The sequence below is a fragment of the Harpia harpyja genome, chromosome 14 (assembly GCF_026419915.1).
Source record: "Harpia harpyja isolate bHarHar1 chromosome 14, bHarHar1 primary haplotype, whole genome shotgun sequence".
Taxonomy (NCBI): Eukaryota; Metazoa; Chordata; class Aves; order Accipitriformes; family Accipitridae; genus Harpia; species Harpia harpyja.
Genome location: NC_068953.1, coordinates 19,135,851 through 19,152,936, shown reverse-complemented (window position 1 = coordinate 19,152,936; position 17,086 = coordinate 19,135,851). Strand labels below are relative to the sequence as shown.

Genomic DNA, 17,086 nt, shown 5'->3' with positions numbered 1-17,086 from the left:
TGATGGTTGATGGCCAGCCCATGTTCTCCAAACAGTGGTGATGGTAGCAGTGGTTGTAACTAAACCATTACACTACAAAGAACTTCAGAAATTTTGAGGGGGCCAAAAATATAAGAGGAAGCATGACACATTAGCCAAGTAGTTTAGTGAAGTAGTCTTTTGGTAAAACACAGAAGCGGTCTTGGGATTAGGGTCTAGCTTGCGGAGTTCCTCCTTCCCTCAGTTACAACATTGTGGTCCTTCTTGTGCTCACTGGCCAACTGATTTGGTAGTCCTCTCTGCAAGGTGGAGCAGTTCAAATAGGAGAGGTGGAAAATGCTCCTGTAAGAAGAGCTCTGGTGTGCAGGATGTGTGAGAGGTTGGCTGGAGACCTCTCTAATAGATGAGGAAGTGACACTGGGATCTCCCAGACCCCAAATGAATCTCTGACCATGAGGTACTCGTACCTGCACCTTCCCTGGCCATGATTTAAAAAGAAAGATGGCCCTGCTTAATTCTTTGGCAGAAAGGATCTGCCTTTACACGTGGAATGGCTGCAGATGTGGGTCTTGAGTGATAGTTCCCAAAATCAGGATTGAGGCTGGAAGGAAGTAAAATTTGTCCCTCCTTTCAGCATTTTTTTTGGAACCAGATTAAAGTTGCTGTGCTCTGTCAGCCCCAATTTGCAGGGCTTCCTGCTCAGCTTTCCAGCTGTTTTGTATCTCAGATGTGAGGTATTTTTTCCTCCAAGGGGAATTCCAGTGCTTCTCTCCAGGTTCAGGATTTCATCACAGGGCGCCGAGTGTGGGTAGGCCGCATGTTCCAGTAACTGCAGTATTTGCTTGGATCTGTACTTCTCAGTTTTACTTAGTCCAGTTCTGAATTGCTTAGATTGGAGAACTATTTTGCTTTAGAGTTCTTTTTTCTATGACCCTTTAAACAGTTACTTGCCTAAGAATCATTTGCATTTCCTACTGTTGGTGTCCATTAAAAAGAGAATTAAATCATATGCAATATTCTTCGAGATCCCTTACAAGTGTGTGGTCTGCTCTAAAAGACTGGACCAAATGCTGCATGAATTTCTTTTCCTGTGTACTCCCTAAAACTCCAGAATTATGAAGGCACTGCACCTATTACCATGAACTCTGAGGTGCTGTTTATTATGCTGTAATTTAACACCACATTCATCTGCCTTGATTTCTGCTGCTTGTCCTTCACACGTTCTGCATCATCTGAGAAAGGTTATTGATGTGGGCACATTTTTAATGGCACGATTCTCTGGAGCCATCTCCAATGTCTGAGTGATTTGAGCTTTATTTAAATAATGGATGAGAAGCGTTAGTCAGAATCTACTGGTGACTCAGACTGCATTATTCAAAGATATTTACCGACAGTTATAGATTGGTCCAAATTTACTTCTTTTTCCAGGCCGTGTTAAACTAGGCCCTGCATGACATATGTGTCTATTTAAAAAAAAAAAAATCCTTGTTAACATGTGAAAATCTGTGGGCTTAAGGGTTTTATTTAACCGGTTGCAAATAAGCAATAATAATTAATAAAGTTTTAGCAGGAAAAAGTGAGTATGAAATGGTCCCTTTTCAAGTGAAAAGTGCTTCTTTTCTCTGTCTTGCATCTTGTTCAGGAGTGGACCTGAACATCTTACTCGTAATTCAGTGACTTTCCTGTAGCTTTCCCTGTCCTGGTAGTTGCAGGGGTGAGTGGGTGTGAGACTTCATGGCTGTCTCTTTGTTAGCTGCCCACCGGAAGCATCTTCTCTATTGGTTTGCAGCTTTTAATCTTTGACATGTAAAAGCTCTTCTGGCTCCTAATGGCATTTAAAAAAAAAAAGCCTAGCCTAGGAGATTCTCCAGGATTGATCAGGGTGATGCTGGGTATCTTGCATAGTCTCCTTTTACTCTGTTTTCCCAGAGTAAAAATATTTCCAATTTCTTTTCTTTCATGTTCATTGATGTGTATAAAGCTCTGGTTGAAAGTGCTGGAGAAGTACAGTGGGGTTTTATTAGGCTGCTGTCTGGAGGTGAAGTGTGACTGAAAAAAGGCTAATAATACCAGAATTGCTTCAGAGGTCCTGCAGACCCCTTGCTTCTTCAGAAGTACTGCAGGTGCCAGTCTCATGTAAGCCCTTCTCTTCCCTGGTTCCTGCAGCAGGAGGTCAAGTGTGGCAGGCTGTTGCAGAGCATACGTGTCTGTGTGTATGTGAGCTTTCATGCTGTCCTTTGGAAACCACCTCTGGGAGCAACTGGGGAACTCACTGTCCCTTTTAGTTTCATGTCCCTATTGGAAACTACTTTAACATATTATCACTTTCTTTTATCAGGCAACTGAGTGTTCAGGTTTGTCCCTCTTTTTTTAATTGTGTGCAGTAAATATTCCACTGAAAATAATTCACTCCCTTTTTTTGTTGCCAGGATGCATTGACATTGCAGCTGTGCATGAGTAATGAACAGGTACTTCTTACTGACCCCCCTTTTCTATTTTTACTGCAGGAACTGTGGACATGGGTGGCAAACAGTCCACAGTTGGCGAAGTCTCCATAATTCAGACACCTGTGACAGAAAGCATTCAGGATGCTTACAAAGCTGGAGACACCAGTAAGGCCCAAGAGTTGATTAAATTGTCATGTGAGGAGACTGCACTGCAGGTGGAAAAGGTAGGGTTATGTTACTACTCTTTCTCAAATTTTATTGGGAAAGAAACCAAAATGCCAAGCTGCTGTCTTCCGTCGTTTCTTATGCAGAAAATCCATTCAGTTATGTATGTTATGCTGGTGCTGCAGGGTCCCAGACACAGCTGGTTGTGTGGGGCACTTCAAAAACATATGCTGGGGGACAGTATTTGCCCTTGAAAGCACTGATCAGAAAGATGAGACAGACCACAGGGAACAGTGTATGTAGGAGCAGGAGGCTGTGCAAGTTGGGGTGCTGGTGCTGTGGTCACTAAAACAGGGAAATACATTTTTCTCCATAAAAAGGAAGCAGTTTATAGACTTCGCAAAAAATGTGATCCCCCATCAGTACAAAGATGGTTATGGACCCCCTTGGAAGATTTTGCTGCTTGTGTTTGGAACTATATCTTCTGTGCCAGCTTCTGCACTGCTCTGCCTTCAGAGCCCTCATTTTGAGCCTGCTCTTTGCACAGAGCTTATCTTAGTGTTTCGGGAGAGTACCTGCATGTCACGTCCAGGCATATTGTCCATCTCCAGGATAGGAAGTACTACACCTCATAGCAGCGCTGTGCAAATGCTTTTTCTGTTGGTCCATGAAAAATGGATTTATGCTCACCATTCTGTGCCTTGGGCACTTTCGTGGTAAAGCCATACAAAAAACTATAAAGCAAAAAACCAACAAATTAATATAAGTAGTGTATCAACACCAATTATTAGAATGGCTACTACTGTTTATGACATTGTCAGTTAACCACAGCGACAGTGCGTATGCATTTGTATGGGCACAAATAAATACATAGCTCTAGAAATGCTCTCTTTCTCTGCCCACTCCCTTTACAGAGAGTTTATGTTGCTGTATTTTCTTTACCAGTGTCAGCTTTTAGGTATTGCAGCAGCATATGGAGATCTGCAGGCGGTGAGGTATTTACTGAAGGAAGCATTAGTGGTGTTACCAACAGAACCTAATGATGACAATGCAGCTGTGGTGGCTGCATATTTTGGACATAAGGACGTTGTGAAAGAGCTGCTGGATTCCTTGCATGGTAAGCCTACTGGGTTGCCTCTGCCTTTCCTCAAGCTTTTTGGTAGCTGTGTGCTATAACTTCAAGCAGGCATTTATTTATTTTTTTCACATTCCTTGAAAGGGGAGTGACTTATTCATGGGAAGCTGTGTGGAGGGATCTAATCTCTGCTGTGTTTGAAGAAAATTCAACCATGTGGGGAAAAACACATGCATAAAAGTATTCCATGTTTGCACATTGGAAGTGGAGAAAGATGCCATTTAGACAATTCATTCCCATCAGTCCTCACAGCTGGGTAACATCCCAGACCCCACAGAGAAATGAAGGGATTTTCAGGAAACAGCATCATCACGCTCTGCTGATCCAGCAGACACAGTGGTGATGGGAGTGAGAGTGCAGCATGACTGACTGGCGACTAATAGTTTGGGTGCACAGCTGGCAGCATGCTCTGTGCTCTCTTGTTGGCGTTTTGATTTGACTTTCAGGGGAATTCCTTCTTTAGAATCATCATATTTTAGTTACATTTATTTTAAAAATCATTTTCTAGCAGAACAGAGACATTTTTAGATGCAGACACAATTCTTAAGGCAGCTGTGGGGCCAGGGTTAAGAGCATTACTCTGAGTCAGGACCAGGAACTGTGTTTGGGTCCCCCGTTGCTCTCTTAGTGTACTGTGGGCATGGCAGCTGCTTCTCACCGGGACCCTCTATGGATTCAGGGTCTGGTAGTCCTGCATAGCAGCCAGGGTGAATTGCCATCTTGACCTCAGACACTGCAGTAACCGCAACAGCTAAGCTAGGCCTCTGCAATATTTAACCTGAATATAGCTCTAGCTCCTCACTGGAGCTATATACTTGCCAGTGACCTCAATGAGAACGGGAATAACCTTTTGGGAGACCTGCTTGTCTGGAGTTCTTAAACTGTTAGAGCACTAATAAGCAAAAGGAACGTTCCAGTTTGGGGGTATCAATTAAATGTAATATTTCCTTCAGCCAGAAAGGAGGCTGACAATGCTGGGTTTGTAACCTAGTAGCAAAAATTAAATTATATTAATGTAATGCTCTCAGTAATGAAAAGTGACTTAAGTAGTTTCTGGAAATTTAGCTCGGTTTAGAACTGACCAAATTCCCTTAAACCCATGCTTCAGGGGGTCAGGGGAGGTGCTCTATACAAACAGCAGCTTTCAGAAGTTTTTATGCAGGACTTTCCATTTCTTTCCCTGGGAAGTTACACAGAAACCAATCACAGGGCTTAGGAATAAATTGCATGAATTTGCAATTTGGCTAATGCACTGCAGTGATTCCCTCTGGCTCAGTGTGAACTTCTTGTGGCTTACAGCTGAAGTGGAGCCCGTTTTTTGCAGCATGAGGGTGAGTGGTTTAGTCAAGTTGTTAAGAATGCAAAAAGCGATGTAATTTCCACATGGAGAAACTGCAAAAAAAAACCCCTGACATGTAAACTTGAGCTTGTGGATGTTTCTGTAAGCATTTCAAAGGGGATGTGAATTTGTAAAGTAAACGGAGGTGATAATGTGAATCAGGGAAGATTTGAAGACTGCTTACTGTTAATAGAAATAATCCTGTCACGGGCATTTAGTTACATGCGCAGAATTATGCACACCTGGAGGAAAGCATTGATCTACAGGCAAAACATTAATTCAGCAAAAAAAGCAGTTTGGGGATGACTAAAACATTAGCAAATTCATGCAGAAATCAGAACATGGTATTTTAGGTTTCAGCCTTAAATGACATTTGTCTAACTTTACAATGAATTGATAGTAAAGAATTCAACCAAAATGAAATATTTCAAGGGGAAATGAAATTTTTGGGGGAGAGTTTAGGTTGCAGTGAACACAAACTAAAACAATTATTTTGTGTTGTCTGAAACATTTGTTTTTGTTTTATTCATCCAGTAGCATGAAAAGTTAGCTGGTTGTCCCCATTCTTTGTATACCCTCTCATGAACTTGGAAGAAGAGGCCTATCTTGGATGTTTGGATCTAACATCTGTTGGATCAGGCCTGTTGTCTCTGGATGCAAAGACAGTCCTGGTCATCCCTTGCCACCTCTGTCTGGGATTAGATGTTTGATTTTTCTGCTGGTAGCCTGGCAGGCGTCCTCAGAACCTTCCACTGTTTCTAGCTTATGCATGCTTAGATCAGGAGCAGTCAAAAAAGTTCACTCATTAGTTGGGTAGGTAATGAAGAACAGTTAAACAAAGCTGAAAACTGTGTGCCTGACCAGCTTAGGGCTCTTCTGTAACACACTCTTGCAGTGCAGTCTGCTCCTTTGTCCTCAGGGGCTTCACCCTATACCCTTTGCATAGCCACTATTTGTGGATGACTCTTGCACATCACAGCCCGGTGGCATCAACTAAGTCAAATGCCTTATCTTTTCCATAGGTCCTAGTACTTGCCAACAACTCCTGAACTGGATGCTGGCCATAGCCTGCCAGCAGGGACATTTGGACATAGTAAAACTCCTAATTCGTGCATACAGTGCTGACCCAGAGAGCTGTGCAGTCAGGAAGAATGAGTTTCCAGTTCTTATACGGTTGCCCCTCTATGCTGCTATAAAGGCAGGTATGTATTTGCATGCTTCAAAACTTTGCCCCTTTTCTGCAATGTCTTTTAAAGAATGAGCTGAGTTGTTCACATCTAGGAAGGTATCAGTGTGGACTGACTTGCCTGGAATTGTTCTGGATTTCCAGTGGGATAAATTAAAATAAAATTGGCTCTGAGTCTTTTGACTTAGCCAAATTTAAGTCAGGGCCTTCTTAAGTTAGATTACTGTAAATACTGAGAGGATGAACTTTTCTCTATAAACTCCTAGGGAAAAGACCGTTCCAAAATAGAAACCTTGCAAGTAAAAGCATTATTGTTATGGACACTGTGGCACACATGCTTGGTTTAGGCTGAATAATTTACACTTCAAAGCACAGCTGTGTGTATAGTTTAATAAGACAGGGAAAAAAGAGAAAAAAGAAAGAGCCTGAGCCGGTGCTTTTACATAGTGTCTTTGCTGTCTCAGTTTGACCAAACTAAATTGTATCACGGGAGGAAACAGTCTTTATACAGTTCAGTTTCCTTTTTGCACACCCCCATGGTTTTTTTCAGAAGTGGTTATTTCCCAGGATTTCTGTTCAGCTCCTTGTTGGTTCATTCACATGAGAAGAAGAGAACAGACAATCTGCTTTTCTCTAAAGGGAATGAAGATGTAGCCGTGTTTTTATTACGGAATGGAGCTTTCTTTTGTTCCTACATCCTGATGGACAGTCCTGAATCCAGCAAACACCTTCTGAGGAAGTATTTCATTGAGACGAGCCCACTACCAGGCAGTGCTCCAGCAAAAACAGTAAGTAGCCATTTATCTGTCTGAAGAGACATTCTTTTAAAGGAGCATCATGTTAATAATTGATATTTGTCTTCATGTACCATGTGGTTGGTGATGATTCTTCTCAACTAAGAGCCTTGTGGTTTGCTACCCATTTAGAAAACAAACTGTGAAAATGGCTTTCACGCCACTGCTGAATTGCAAGGTGTAAAACATTAGGCCTTTAAATGACATCATTGTGCAAGATGCTGTGAGCACCAGCTTCAGCTTGGCAATTTTAACATCAGTGAGTGAACCAGGCATATGCTGTGGAAAGGAAACATTGACTTTGTGCTCAAAGTCTTCCAGAGAAATAAACACTACCACAGGCTTCCTCTGTGACCCCAGGATAATCACTTCATTTAGATTTCTATTGTGCATTCTGGTTGCAAGGTAATGCCACAAGCTCTGTGCTGTCCCGGAGTGTTAGCACAACGCAGAGCTGGGCATAAACCCTTCTCTTCCCCTGCGTCTGATAGCTCAGATGCAGCACATACAAATAGGCTCATGTCGCTTTTTGTTAACATGGAGCATGAGTAGAGCAAGCTCACATCTGCTCAAAATAATCTTCCCCACTTCAGATCCTCATTAGTAAAAGATGGCTGGTAGCCTTTACTGTCACTTGCTCAGGACAGATCTGGCTTTCTGGAGCAGCATGGAGAGTATGATGTGTGATCAGATCATATTAATTGAGCTGTGCTTCTCCCACAGAAATGGTTTTTGATGGGACACAGAGGCCAACAAAAAGCAATTGAAGCCTTTTTAGGTTGGAAAGACCTCTGTTCGCTACTTAGCCACTTACAACCTTTTGACAATTTTGGTAATTCATTTGTGTCTCTATTTCTTCCACTGTAAAATGGGGAGATTTAAACTCCTCACATCTCACAGACACTGGAAGGCTTAATACATGATGATGATGCTTTGAGATCTACAAATGAGTGGCATTGTTTTCATGCAGGGTATTATTACATTTCATGATTATCACGTCTTTGTATAACTAGGCTATATTCTTCATTCTTTTAATCTTTATTATCCAAGTCTCCTTTATTCAGAACTGAAAAATGTCTCACAGCACACAGTTACTGCTTTATAGGGAAGCGTGTAGTATTTTGTATTATTTCTACTGTTATCCAGCAATTTAGTTATCAGGCATTTTTCATTTTTCCCCTCAGTATGTAGATTAACTGACACTGAGTAGGAGCATCAGAGCCCTGCGCTTTCAATAGTTACAGTTTTCATCAGGTCATAAAAATTTTGCAGTGAAAAATTGAGGGAAATTTTTCAATCAAGGCTCTGTCTGTGTGAATCCTGTTGCCAGTTGAGTATCCGTTTGCTCAGCTCGTAATATCGTGAGGTGTTGATTCTGCTTTGGTGTTAAGTAAAAATAAGCAGAGAGGTTTTCATAGTTTTATGAACTTCTCCATTCTCTCTTTTCCTGCCAAAACCCTGTCTCTCTGGATTCCCAACGATACTGTGAATGTAAAGGACTACAGTCCACATATGTGAGCTTGACTTCATTAGGTTCAATCAGCAGATATAGAGCCCTCCCTGTGGGATTCTTAGTTTTGTTGACAGGTAAACAAAAGGAAGCTAAACCATAGATGTTTCTGGATAAGTGTTGATAAAACTACTTGCCTTTTAGAAGAAAAAAAGTCCAACTAACTCGATAATTCAGCTTGAATAAACTTGGAATAAATCTTTGAATCACAGGAAGAGGTCTGTTTTCCATGTGAACTTGCTGGCAATATTTAACTTAGCTGCTGTAAAAATGACTCAGCTTTGCTGTTGTCACACCCTGAGCGAAGAAGAGAGCAGTCTTAAAACATCAGCTAATTGCCAGAAGGGCCTGGTTTAAAAAAAAGAAAAAGAAAAAACAAAAAAACCAGACCCAGAAACTTGACCTTGATTCTTCTAGTAGCTAGTTTATTTTTAAATGTGTTTGCTTATTTAATGCTTTCTCTTTGAATTCATTTTGGCAGCCTGGGCCAAATTCAGGAAAGTTTGTCCTAGTTTGTCTGCAGAGCTCAGGTTTCTGGGAGGTGACAGTCACACACCCTGATAGTTGTTTAAAACACTGCTTCATGGCAGCTGCAAACAAGCTGCCAAAGTGCTTTCTTCATATCTCATAAGGTTCGTGAATGTAAGTCTTCTTGTGTAAGTGCTGTGGTGCATTTTGCACTGGGATGAAGCAAAAAAGGATTGTGCAGAGACTGCGATGTGTATGGCAGCCAGCTGGATGTCAAAAAGTCTCTCCTCTTGGACAGGGTAGACCGAGCACCAATCATTTCAGAATGAACCCAGAATTTCAAAAGGGTTTGTCCCATCTGTGCTATCTCTGAGTGAAAACACTGCACAGTTGACCTCCAGTTGATTTCACAGTGAATACTACCAGCTATGCATAAAATGTAGTTGGAGAGCTCGGTTTAGCTGCCACACCTTTCAGGCAGCCATTGCACTGTGCAGTGCTGCCCTTTCTGAGACAAGAAGAGTTACATCTCATTTTTCTAATATCTGTTTCTCCTTTTTTTTTTTTTTTTTTTCCCTGGCATAAATTTATCCCCACAGCAAACCATAGTCTTGCTAAAGAGAGGAAGTGCTCCATTTTTAAAAGAACAGGTACCAAATGCCAAAAAGATATCCTGCAGTAAAGTGGCTGGGCACGGATTTCAGACCTCGATAGCTCTAGTCAGCATGGAGATACATGTAACCTCCCAGTGTGTGCAGTGTGAGTTGTATTTATTTTTCCCATTACAGACCAGAAAAGAGCTTAAACTGCTGCATTTTCCCTTGGAAATATTTTGCCAAGAATTTTATACACAAGCATGCAAACGTACATGTATGTGTGTGATCTTCTTCTGATTTCTTTATCCACTGCCTGGCTAATTGCAGTTACATCACCATGGGTAAAGAAATCTGCAGCAGTTCCACTCAAGATTCACAGCAGCATTATTGGTGGAGGAATAGATCACTGTCCTCAGAATATCCTGTCTACAGCAAGAGCAAAGTTCTGTTGGGGCATGTCACATCATTTAGGAGAAATGCACAACAGCCTTTTTTAATCACCTTACCAAACAGTCTCAAATCTAAGTAAATTTTTTTTGTAGTTATAGTTCATCATTTGCCCAAGAGCAGCGGGGTTTCTTGCTTCTGCACAATTTCCTGTCCCGTGTCTTCCTTAGTGCATCCCCTGACATCACTGCAGTAGATTTCCATTTAGTTTTCAGGACTCATACTGAGAAATTCTTTCCTTTGCAGGAGAGGGGAGCCTACAGAGGTTTTCATTGCCCTTCTGAAAAGCAGTAAGCTGCCCAGAGTCAGGCTGTGCTCAGGAGGTAACAGCCTCTGAACACCATCCCTCTCATTTGAGCACAGAGCTCACCAGCCGTTGCCAAATGGAGAAGGGTTGAGCTGATCACTGGCTCTGCAAGTTCAGCATCATAGACCTTTGGCATCAAAGAAACAGGCTTTTCTGGGAAGATAGTGGAGATGATTAAGTATGACTTGGGGAGGAAATCCCCTCTCTTTGTGCCATTGCTGTGAGGCTTTCTTTCACTTAATTACGTTTTCACTGCAGAGTGCTGAGCCAAGTAAATCCTTAAGGAAACTACACTGACATCAGGTTACTAGCACCAAGATGAATTTGGTCCACTGTCCCTAAGTCAGATGAAGGGACTTGGCTGATCCTCCAGTTTGCAGCACTCAGGTAGAAGAGACACTGTCAGTCCTGGGCTCTGGATGAGGAGGAAGACTGAGTGCAAGGAGATTCAAAAAGCTTCCTAGCAGATGGGGACACCTACCCTACAGCATTAATAGCAGGTTTTGGATTTCATAATCTGGTCTGTGGTTTTAGAAGTCGCTATCTGAATTCTGCAGGTATCTTTCTATCACATTAAGTCCCTGAGGCCATGGCTCTGCATTTTTGAGGTAAATGATACACAGCAATCTAAATGCAAAATAGAGATGAGTATCAGTCTGAAACGAGAAGCAGCAGAGACGCATGGTCCTGCTTGCACCCACTAAAAGCAGGCTGTAGTTTTTATTATTACTGCATTGGTTGGTGTACTTAAGGACAATTACTTTTTTTGTACTGGAATAAGAGGCTGGGCCCACTGTAAAGAGCATCATCTTGAAATAGAGCAGGAACTGAGAGAGGGGATAAGCACCATCAGTTCTTTTTTCTGATTTTTTTTTAATTGCATCTTTGCGGGAGCAGTTTAATTAAGCAGGAAGAGAAAAGAGGGAGTTGGAGTCTGTAGTGCATTTTTACTGCCGGCTCCCCTGAGTGAAGGGGAAATGTTAATGTCCCATTATATGGACTGGCAAACAGAGTCTGGGTAGCCTGAGACAGTGACTGGTGTCACACAAGAAATCTGGGGCTCTGGAGTCTGAATTCAGGATCTCAACCACAAAAGCCTGGTTTCTTCTGTGAGGAGGAAACCAAACGAGCAAGCCAGCTCTTCAGGCCTTTGTTCCCATCACTGCCAGAATTTCAAAGCCCTATATGGGTTATATGCATCCTTATGTGACTGCAGGACCTTTGGATATCCTTTTGCATGGAATATTTGCCCACGTTTTTGGCTGTAATTCTCAATTTTCTTGCTTCTGTTTGTTTAGGTAAAATATGTAAATGGTTCAGGGGTTGGATACTCTGGTCATGGATGCTTATCTTAGGAAAGCTGCTACAGAGCATTCCACTTTAGATCAGATGCTAAAAGATGTTTAAAAAAAAGCCAGGAAAATTTTCCTTCCCTGCTTGCTTTTTGGGCCATGGTGCGGATCCTATGCATCCACAGCCATTGTGGCGATAACATTGCCAAAGGAGAAAGTGCCAGGATACTACCACTTCCATCTCAGTGTACTGTTGAAAGTTGTCCTGAACTTCCAGGGTAAATCTCCTCTGGACGGCATCTTTGTTATGTGTCCTGCCCAAAGCAGTGCTAGTCTTTGTGCTAGTCTTTGGTACGGGATAATAATTAACAGCATGCAATACCAGTGCTGAGGCCACCTTTGAATGTAATTTCCGTTTTCCTTGTTGCAGGGTGAAAAGTAGCTTTAGTCTTGCAGCCACATCTTCATCACAGATTGATCTACCACCTTGCTCCAGCAGCATGGGGTCAGTAAAAGGCAGCTTCAGCCACTGCCTGAAATCTTCGTGAAGAGCGTTGGCAGATAGCAAGCTGTAGATGGAAATAGAGGAAAGAGCATGGCTGATCTCCATGGCTTAATTTTTGAGGTTTAGACTCCCTCTGAGCAAGGCCTTTGTGGTGGTTACAGGAGATAATTGATGGGTCTGATAGACAGGCTGAGATGAATCCACCTTTCTGTAACCCTCAGTGGTGTGTTAGCAGTTCCATTCCCTGTGTTAGCAGTTCATACCCCATGTCTTGACAACGATACAGGTAAGCAGGAAGCCCCTTTCTTACTAGCAGTTATTTTTTAAGATCATAGACATGTTGTCTGGAACTGCTGCCTAAAAGTCTGGATTTTCCCTTATTCATTCTGGTTTAACCCCTCCGCCCCCATTTTGGCTGAGTCTCAGCATAGCTTTTGAAAAAATTTGGCATTCCTAGAAAGGAAGGATCAGGAGGAGTATGCATTGCGAGCCAAGGTTAGTTGTTAAAATGGCTAATTCCTTGTTAAATGTTTCTCACATATCTAGGCAGACTGTGCTTGTATTATACTTTCAGCAGCTGGATCTTTGTCACATCTTTCTCTTCTAGCCTGAAGAGGCCATTCCTATTAAAAATCTACATGAAGCATGTGTAGTTGGGGATCAGGCCTTTTCTTAACTCTTTACTAAACCAAGGGGTTTGTGGTATTTGATTTTGCTAATGCAGAGCATGTGATTTTATCCAGCACTGTTAGATAGGAGGGTGATGGGTTTTTTCTGTATAAGCAGAAGTCATGGTGTATATTTAATTGTCCTGGCATAAAAAGGCTTTTGCTGGCATCACTATAAACCACAATATGGTATAAACAACATCAGTAAGAGAACTTCATTGCTGATTAAGCTGTATTTCTATCAGGGACAAATTTAGCTGATCCAGGATGGAGCTACAGTGATGCTGCCCTCCTCCTCTCCCCAGCCATGTGCTCCTCCCCCCTCTTGCCTCAGTACCATTCTAAGTTGTTTTTTGGTGACCTCGGCTGGTAGCTAAACCAGCTGAAAATTCTCTCTCTGAAATAAAGAGTAATAATATTGTAAGACAGGGTACTGCCCTGATTGTGCATGTAAATAGCCAGACAGATATCAATACTACTTGAGGATTTTTTTTGTAGTGTAGAGCTGGTTTCCTGCATTACCTGGATTTAGGGATCTGGCTCCTGTTATGAGCTCTTGGGGCAATTCAAGGAATGAGAAAAAAATACTCAAGTGTCTCAGCACAAATGTGCTCTTCCCCATTGAGGTTTCCTCACGCTGGGAAGATCTTCCAGTCCCTTAGCATCAGTACCACATCCCTCTCCTGAAGTGTGGTGTGGCTAGGGATGGAAAAGGGAATCTGACCTGTGTGTTTATACTCTCTGTTACCATAAATCACAACTGAGTGCTGTCCAGTGATGTAAACAAGCTCAGCCTTGGGCTGTTACCGGTGAAAAGAAAATTGCAGGGAACTACATACAGAATTTAAAACAAGAGTTTGTAAACAGGAAGCTGTTAAATATACAGACTTGGAAAATCTAACAGTAAAGCAGAATATGTTTAGTGCCAGTGTGAAAGCTTTGCAGTGTAACTCCCGTTAGGTACTGTATATTTTGCAGTAGCAGTGGATACTCTGCTTAATTTGACTTCTTGTTGCTACTGGCTTGCTGTGTTTTTTATGGATGCCTTGTGGCATGGTGGTGAATGTAGCTTTACACAAACAGCTTGTGATCTCTGCCTTGGTTTCCCCAGTGATACAATGGGCATAGTATTTCCATTTACATTTGCAGGGCTGTCCTGAGGCTTCACTAGTGAGCATTTGAAAAGCACTACGTCTACAATAAGTACTACTACTGTCAATTTCTAAAAACTGCAACTGTTTGTACTTACCCTTTATTGCATTCTCCTAGACATTTGAACTGTGTGATCTTCATTAGTTGGAGTTCTGAGTCTCAAATAAGCATTTGAGATAGACCTTTGTTTCCCTTTTCTTTCTATCCCTTCCCAAAATATATTCCTTTTAGTTTTAAATTTGGGGTTAAAAATCTTAAGTGCTAAATACTGGGAATTGGAAAGCAATTAAATTTGCTGTTGGGTTCTTGCTGCCTCCTGGTGGAGAATTAATGATCACTTCATTGATGCTGTCTTTGGGATGAGTTATGTCAAAAACACTAAGCTTATGAAAACATTTTGAGACTAACATTTTAAACGTGTATTTTGGAATATAAATCTCATTGGAACGCAATGAGATGATCTTGAAAATGAAGCCTGGGGTTGTTTACTTGCATTGATGACCATTATGTGTTCACGTTTTCTTCTGTCCAAGCTGGAGCCTGAAATAAGTAGTTATGCCTTTGACAACAGCTTCTATTTTTTTTTTTTTTTCCAAAAGAGGATAAAACAACTTCCTCATTTTACTGTCAAAAGCAGCAGAACATTATCTAGAAAGGAGGCAACTGCGAAGATCATGTCTCTTGGAATCTAAACTATCTTCCTAAATGATACTGAGCAAATTTCTAGTGTTTAGAAACGCTTTACAGGAGGGTGTTTGCCTTTCCTTGCCTTTCACAGATGTGCCTTTGCAAAACCTACACCTTCCCCAGAATGGTTTGGCTGCTTGTTGTTGGAAGGTTTAAGATGGAAGAGCAGTGCCTGGGCATATATTAATGATTCCAGCAACAGGCCTCCTCCTAAGAAGTCATTACCACACTCAGCAGATCTATCCCTGTCCTCTCTACAGATGCACAAGCAATGATCCATAACCACTTCAGGGGCTGGCTGCTCCACAGGGGTTCCACTGGACCTGCCTGGCCTCTTGGTGTTCAGAGTCCCCTGGAGATCTGAGCAGCAATGCAGACCATGTCCAAGAGACAGAGTGGGGTTCGGTCTGCAGAGCCTGGATTTAAGATGGTTTCCATGATGTGTCCATATCATGCTGCTAGTGTAGGGTGTGAATGTGTCTTGCGGGACAGGGAGCCCAGCCCAATGGAAGCTCACTGTACATTGTTGGATGAACAAACCACTATAGTCTGTCCAGCTCTCAGATGAGAGTGCTGGTTTCAGGCAAGGGCAGCTCACCCTTTGTGGGGCACACTAGAGTTGGTGTATGGACTGGTGAAGAAGTCCAGGTCCCCTGCTTGCGCTTGCTCATGGTCTTTGGAGTGAGATCATGGAGCAGCTTTATGGTGGGGCCTGCTGATATCCAGGCATGATTTCATCTCTGAGTCAGTTTAATTCCTAGAAGCAGATTGGAAAGTGAGCAAAATGTTCATGGTCTGTACTCTGATCTGCCAGATTCCCAGTGGTGTAACACAAGCTGAGAGCAATTGGGATTTTACTAACATGGTTTTCTCTTGTTTCTCTGACATATGCAGGCTTTGTGTGTGAACTGGTCAAACCTCAAACTGCCCTGGGTAGATCTGGACTGGCTGATAGATATCTCCTGTCAGATAACTGAGCTTGATCTCTCCGCCAACTGCCTGGTCTCCCTTCCATCCGTAATCCCATGGGGCCTGATAAACCTCAGGAAGCTCAGCCTGGCTGACAATCAGCTAACGGAGTTACCCAGCGTACAGTCATCTGATGAAATTATATGTACAAGGTGTGTGCACTAGATGCCTACAGCAAACTGAACCCATACAGAGAGCAGGTGCAAATGAGTCAGTTGTGCTTGTGTGAAACTGTGTAAGTGAAGAGCATATGCAGGAGCTTCTTGGTTTATTTTCTGTCTGCTGCAAGGTTTAACTTAAGATTGCCCTTTTGCATTCTCAGTGTTTCCAAGTTAGTTGTCAGGACAATTACAAGGACTGTATTGTCCTGACAATATTCCTGTATTGTCTCATGTTGCTTCTGCTTTTCTCCAGTTCTAGTGAGCCCCACTCCTCTAAGTCTAAGCCCTGAGCTGACTCAGATTGACATTTGCTGGCTGGTATCAGTTATCTGATCTGCTGTCTATCCAGACTATTTCTAACTGTTCCCTGGAAGGGTTAATTTTCTAAATAGTTTTTTTTGCTTTGCCTTGTGAGAGCACATTCCAGCTGCTTTCATTCAGATCTAAAGTTGTCCTGGTAAAGATGTCTATGGCAATAGGAGTCTTTGCTAGGATTTTATTGATGCCTGATTGAGTATCTTCTGTACTTAACAGGTTACTCGAGGTTGATGTATCCAGCAACAGGCTCTCTACTCTCCCTTCTGGATTCTTACATCTTAAAAACCTTAAAAAACTCATTGCTTCCAAAAACTGTATGGAGAAGTTATTTGACGAGGAAAACAGTACGTACAGTCCAGTGTTGTGTTGTGCTTACATTTCAAGGCCTGATTGATCTGTAAAGGAGAACCCCAAACTGTTATAATAATTACTGTTATAATACTTAAAGACAGTATTAGCTAGAGTTGCTTAGCCTCTCTTAATCCTTTGTCCAAAGTACGTGAAAAGGCCTAGTTGTTTTTTAGCACTCATGAAATCCTTTGGCTCTTATCTAGCAAGTATGCAGCATCTTGCTGGATCAGACTGCTATGATGCTTACACCAAGTCCGCAATATTTCATGTTTTCTAGCAACTAATTGGATTGGTTTAAGGAAGCTGCAGGAGTTTGACATCTCTGACAACAGGTTGGTGGAACTTCCAACGGTTTTTCTGTACTGCTTCAAGTCCCTAAACATACTGAATGTTTCCAGAAATCAGCTGAAAGTGTTTCCAGATCCCTGGGCCTGCCCCTTGGTAAGTTGAACTGCTCTGACAGAATCAGAGGCTGAAAAAGCTGTTGAAACAATGCAGAAAAGATACTGTGATGCTTAAAAAGCTGTCAGACATCTTAGACTAAAAGGCTGTTCTGTTTCTGTAGGAGTGCCCCTGCTTGATTTGGTTTATGGGTCTCAGATCAAGTCTT

At 42.1% G+C, this 17,086-nt stretch overlaps 1 protein-coding gene across 2 annotated transcripts in view; it reads left to right on the top strand.

Annotated features, from left to right (window-relative positions):
- The window catches only part of LRRK1 (leucine rich repeat kinase 1), an 82,685-nt gene that overhangs the window by 20,299 nt on the left and 45,300 nt on the right, over positions 1-17,086 (top strand). For both annotated transcript variants that reach the window (XM_052807947.1, XM_052807948.1), the window contains 7 exons: positions 2,487-2,650; positions 3,537-3,708; positions 6,088-6,267; positions 6,891-7,039; positions 15,572-15,798; positions 16,342-16,469; positions 16,754-16,917. In XM_052807947.1, coding sequence (XP_052663907.1) covers positions 2,487-2,650; positions 3,537-3,708; positions 6,088-6,267; positions 6,891-7,039; positions 15,572-15,798; positions 16,342-16,469; positions 16,754-16,917 — 1,184 coding nt within the window. The remainder of the gene's footprint in view (positions 1-2,486; positions 2,651-3,536; positions 3,709-6,087; positions 6,268-6,890; positions 7,040-15,571; positions 15,799-16,341; positions 16,470-16,753; positions 16,918-17,086) is intronic.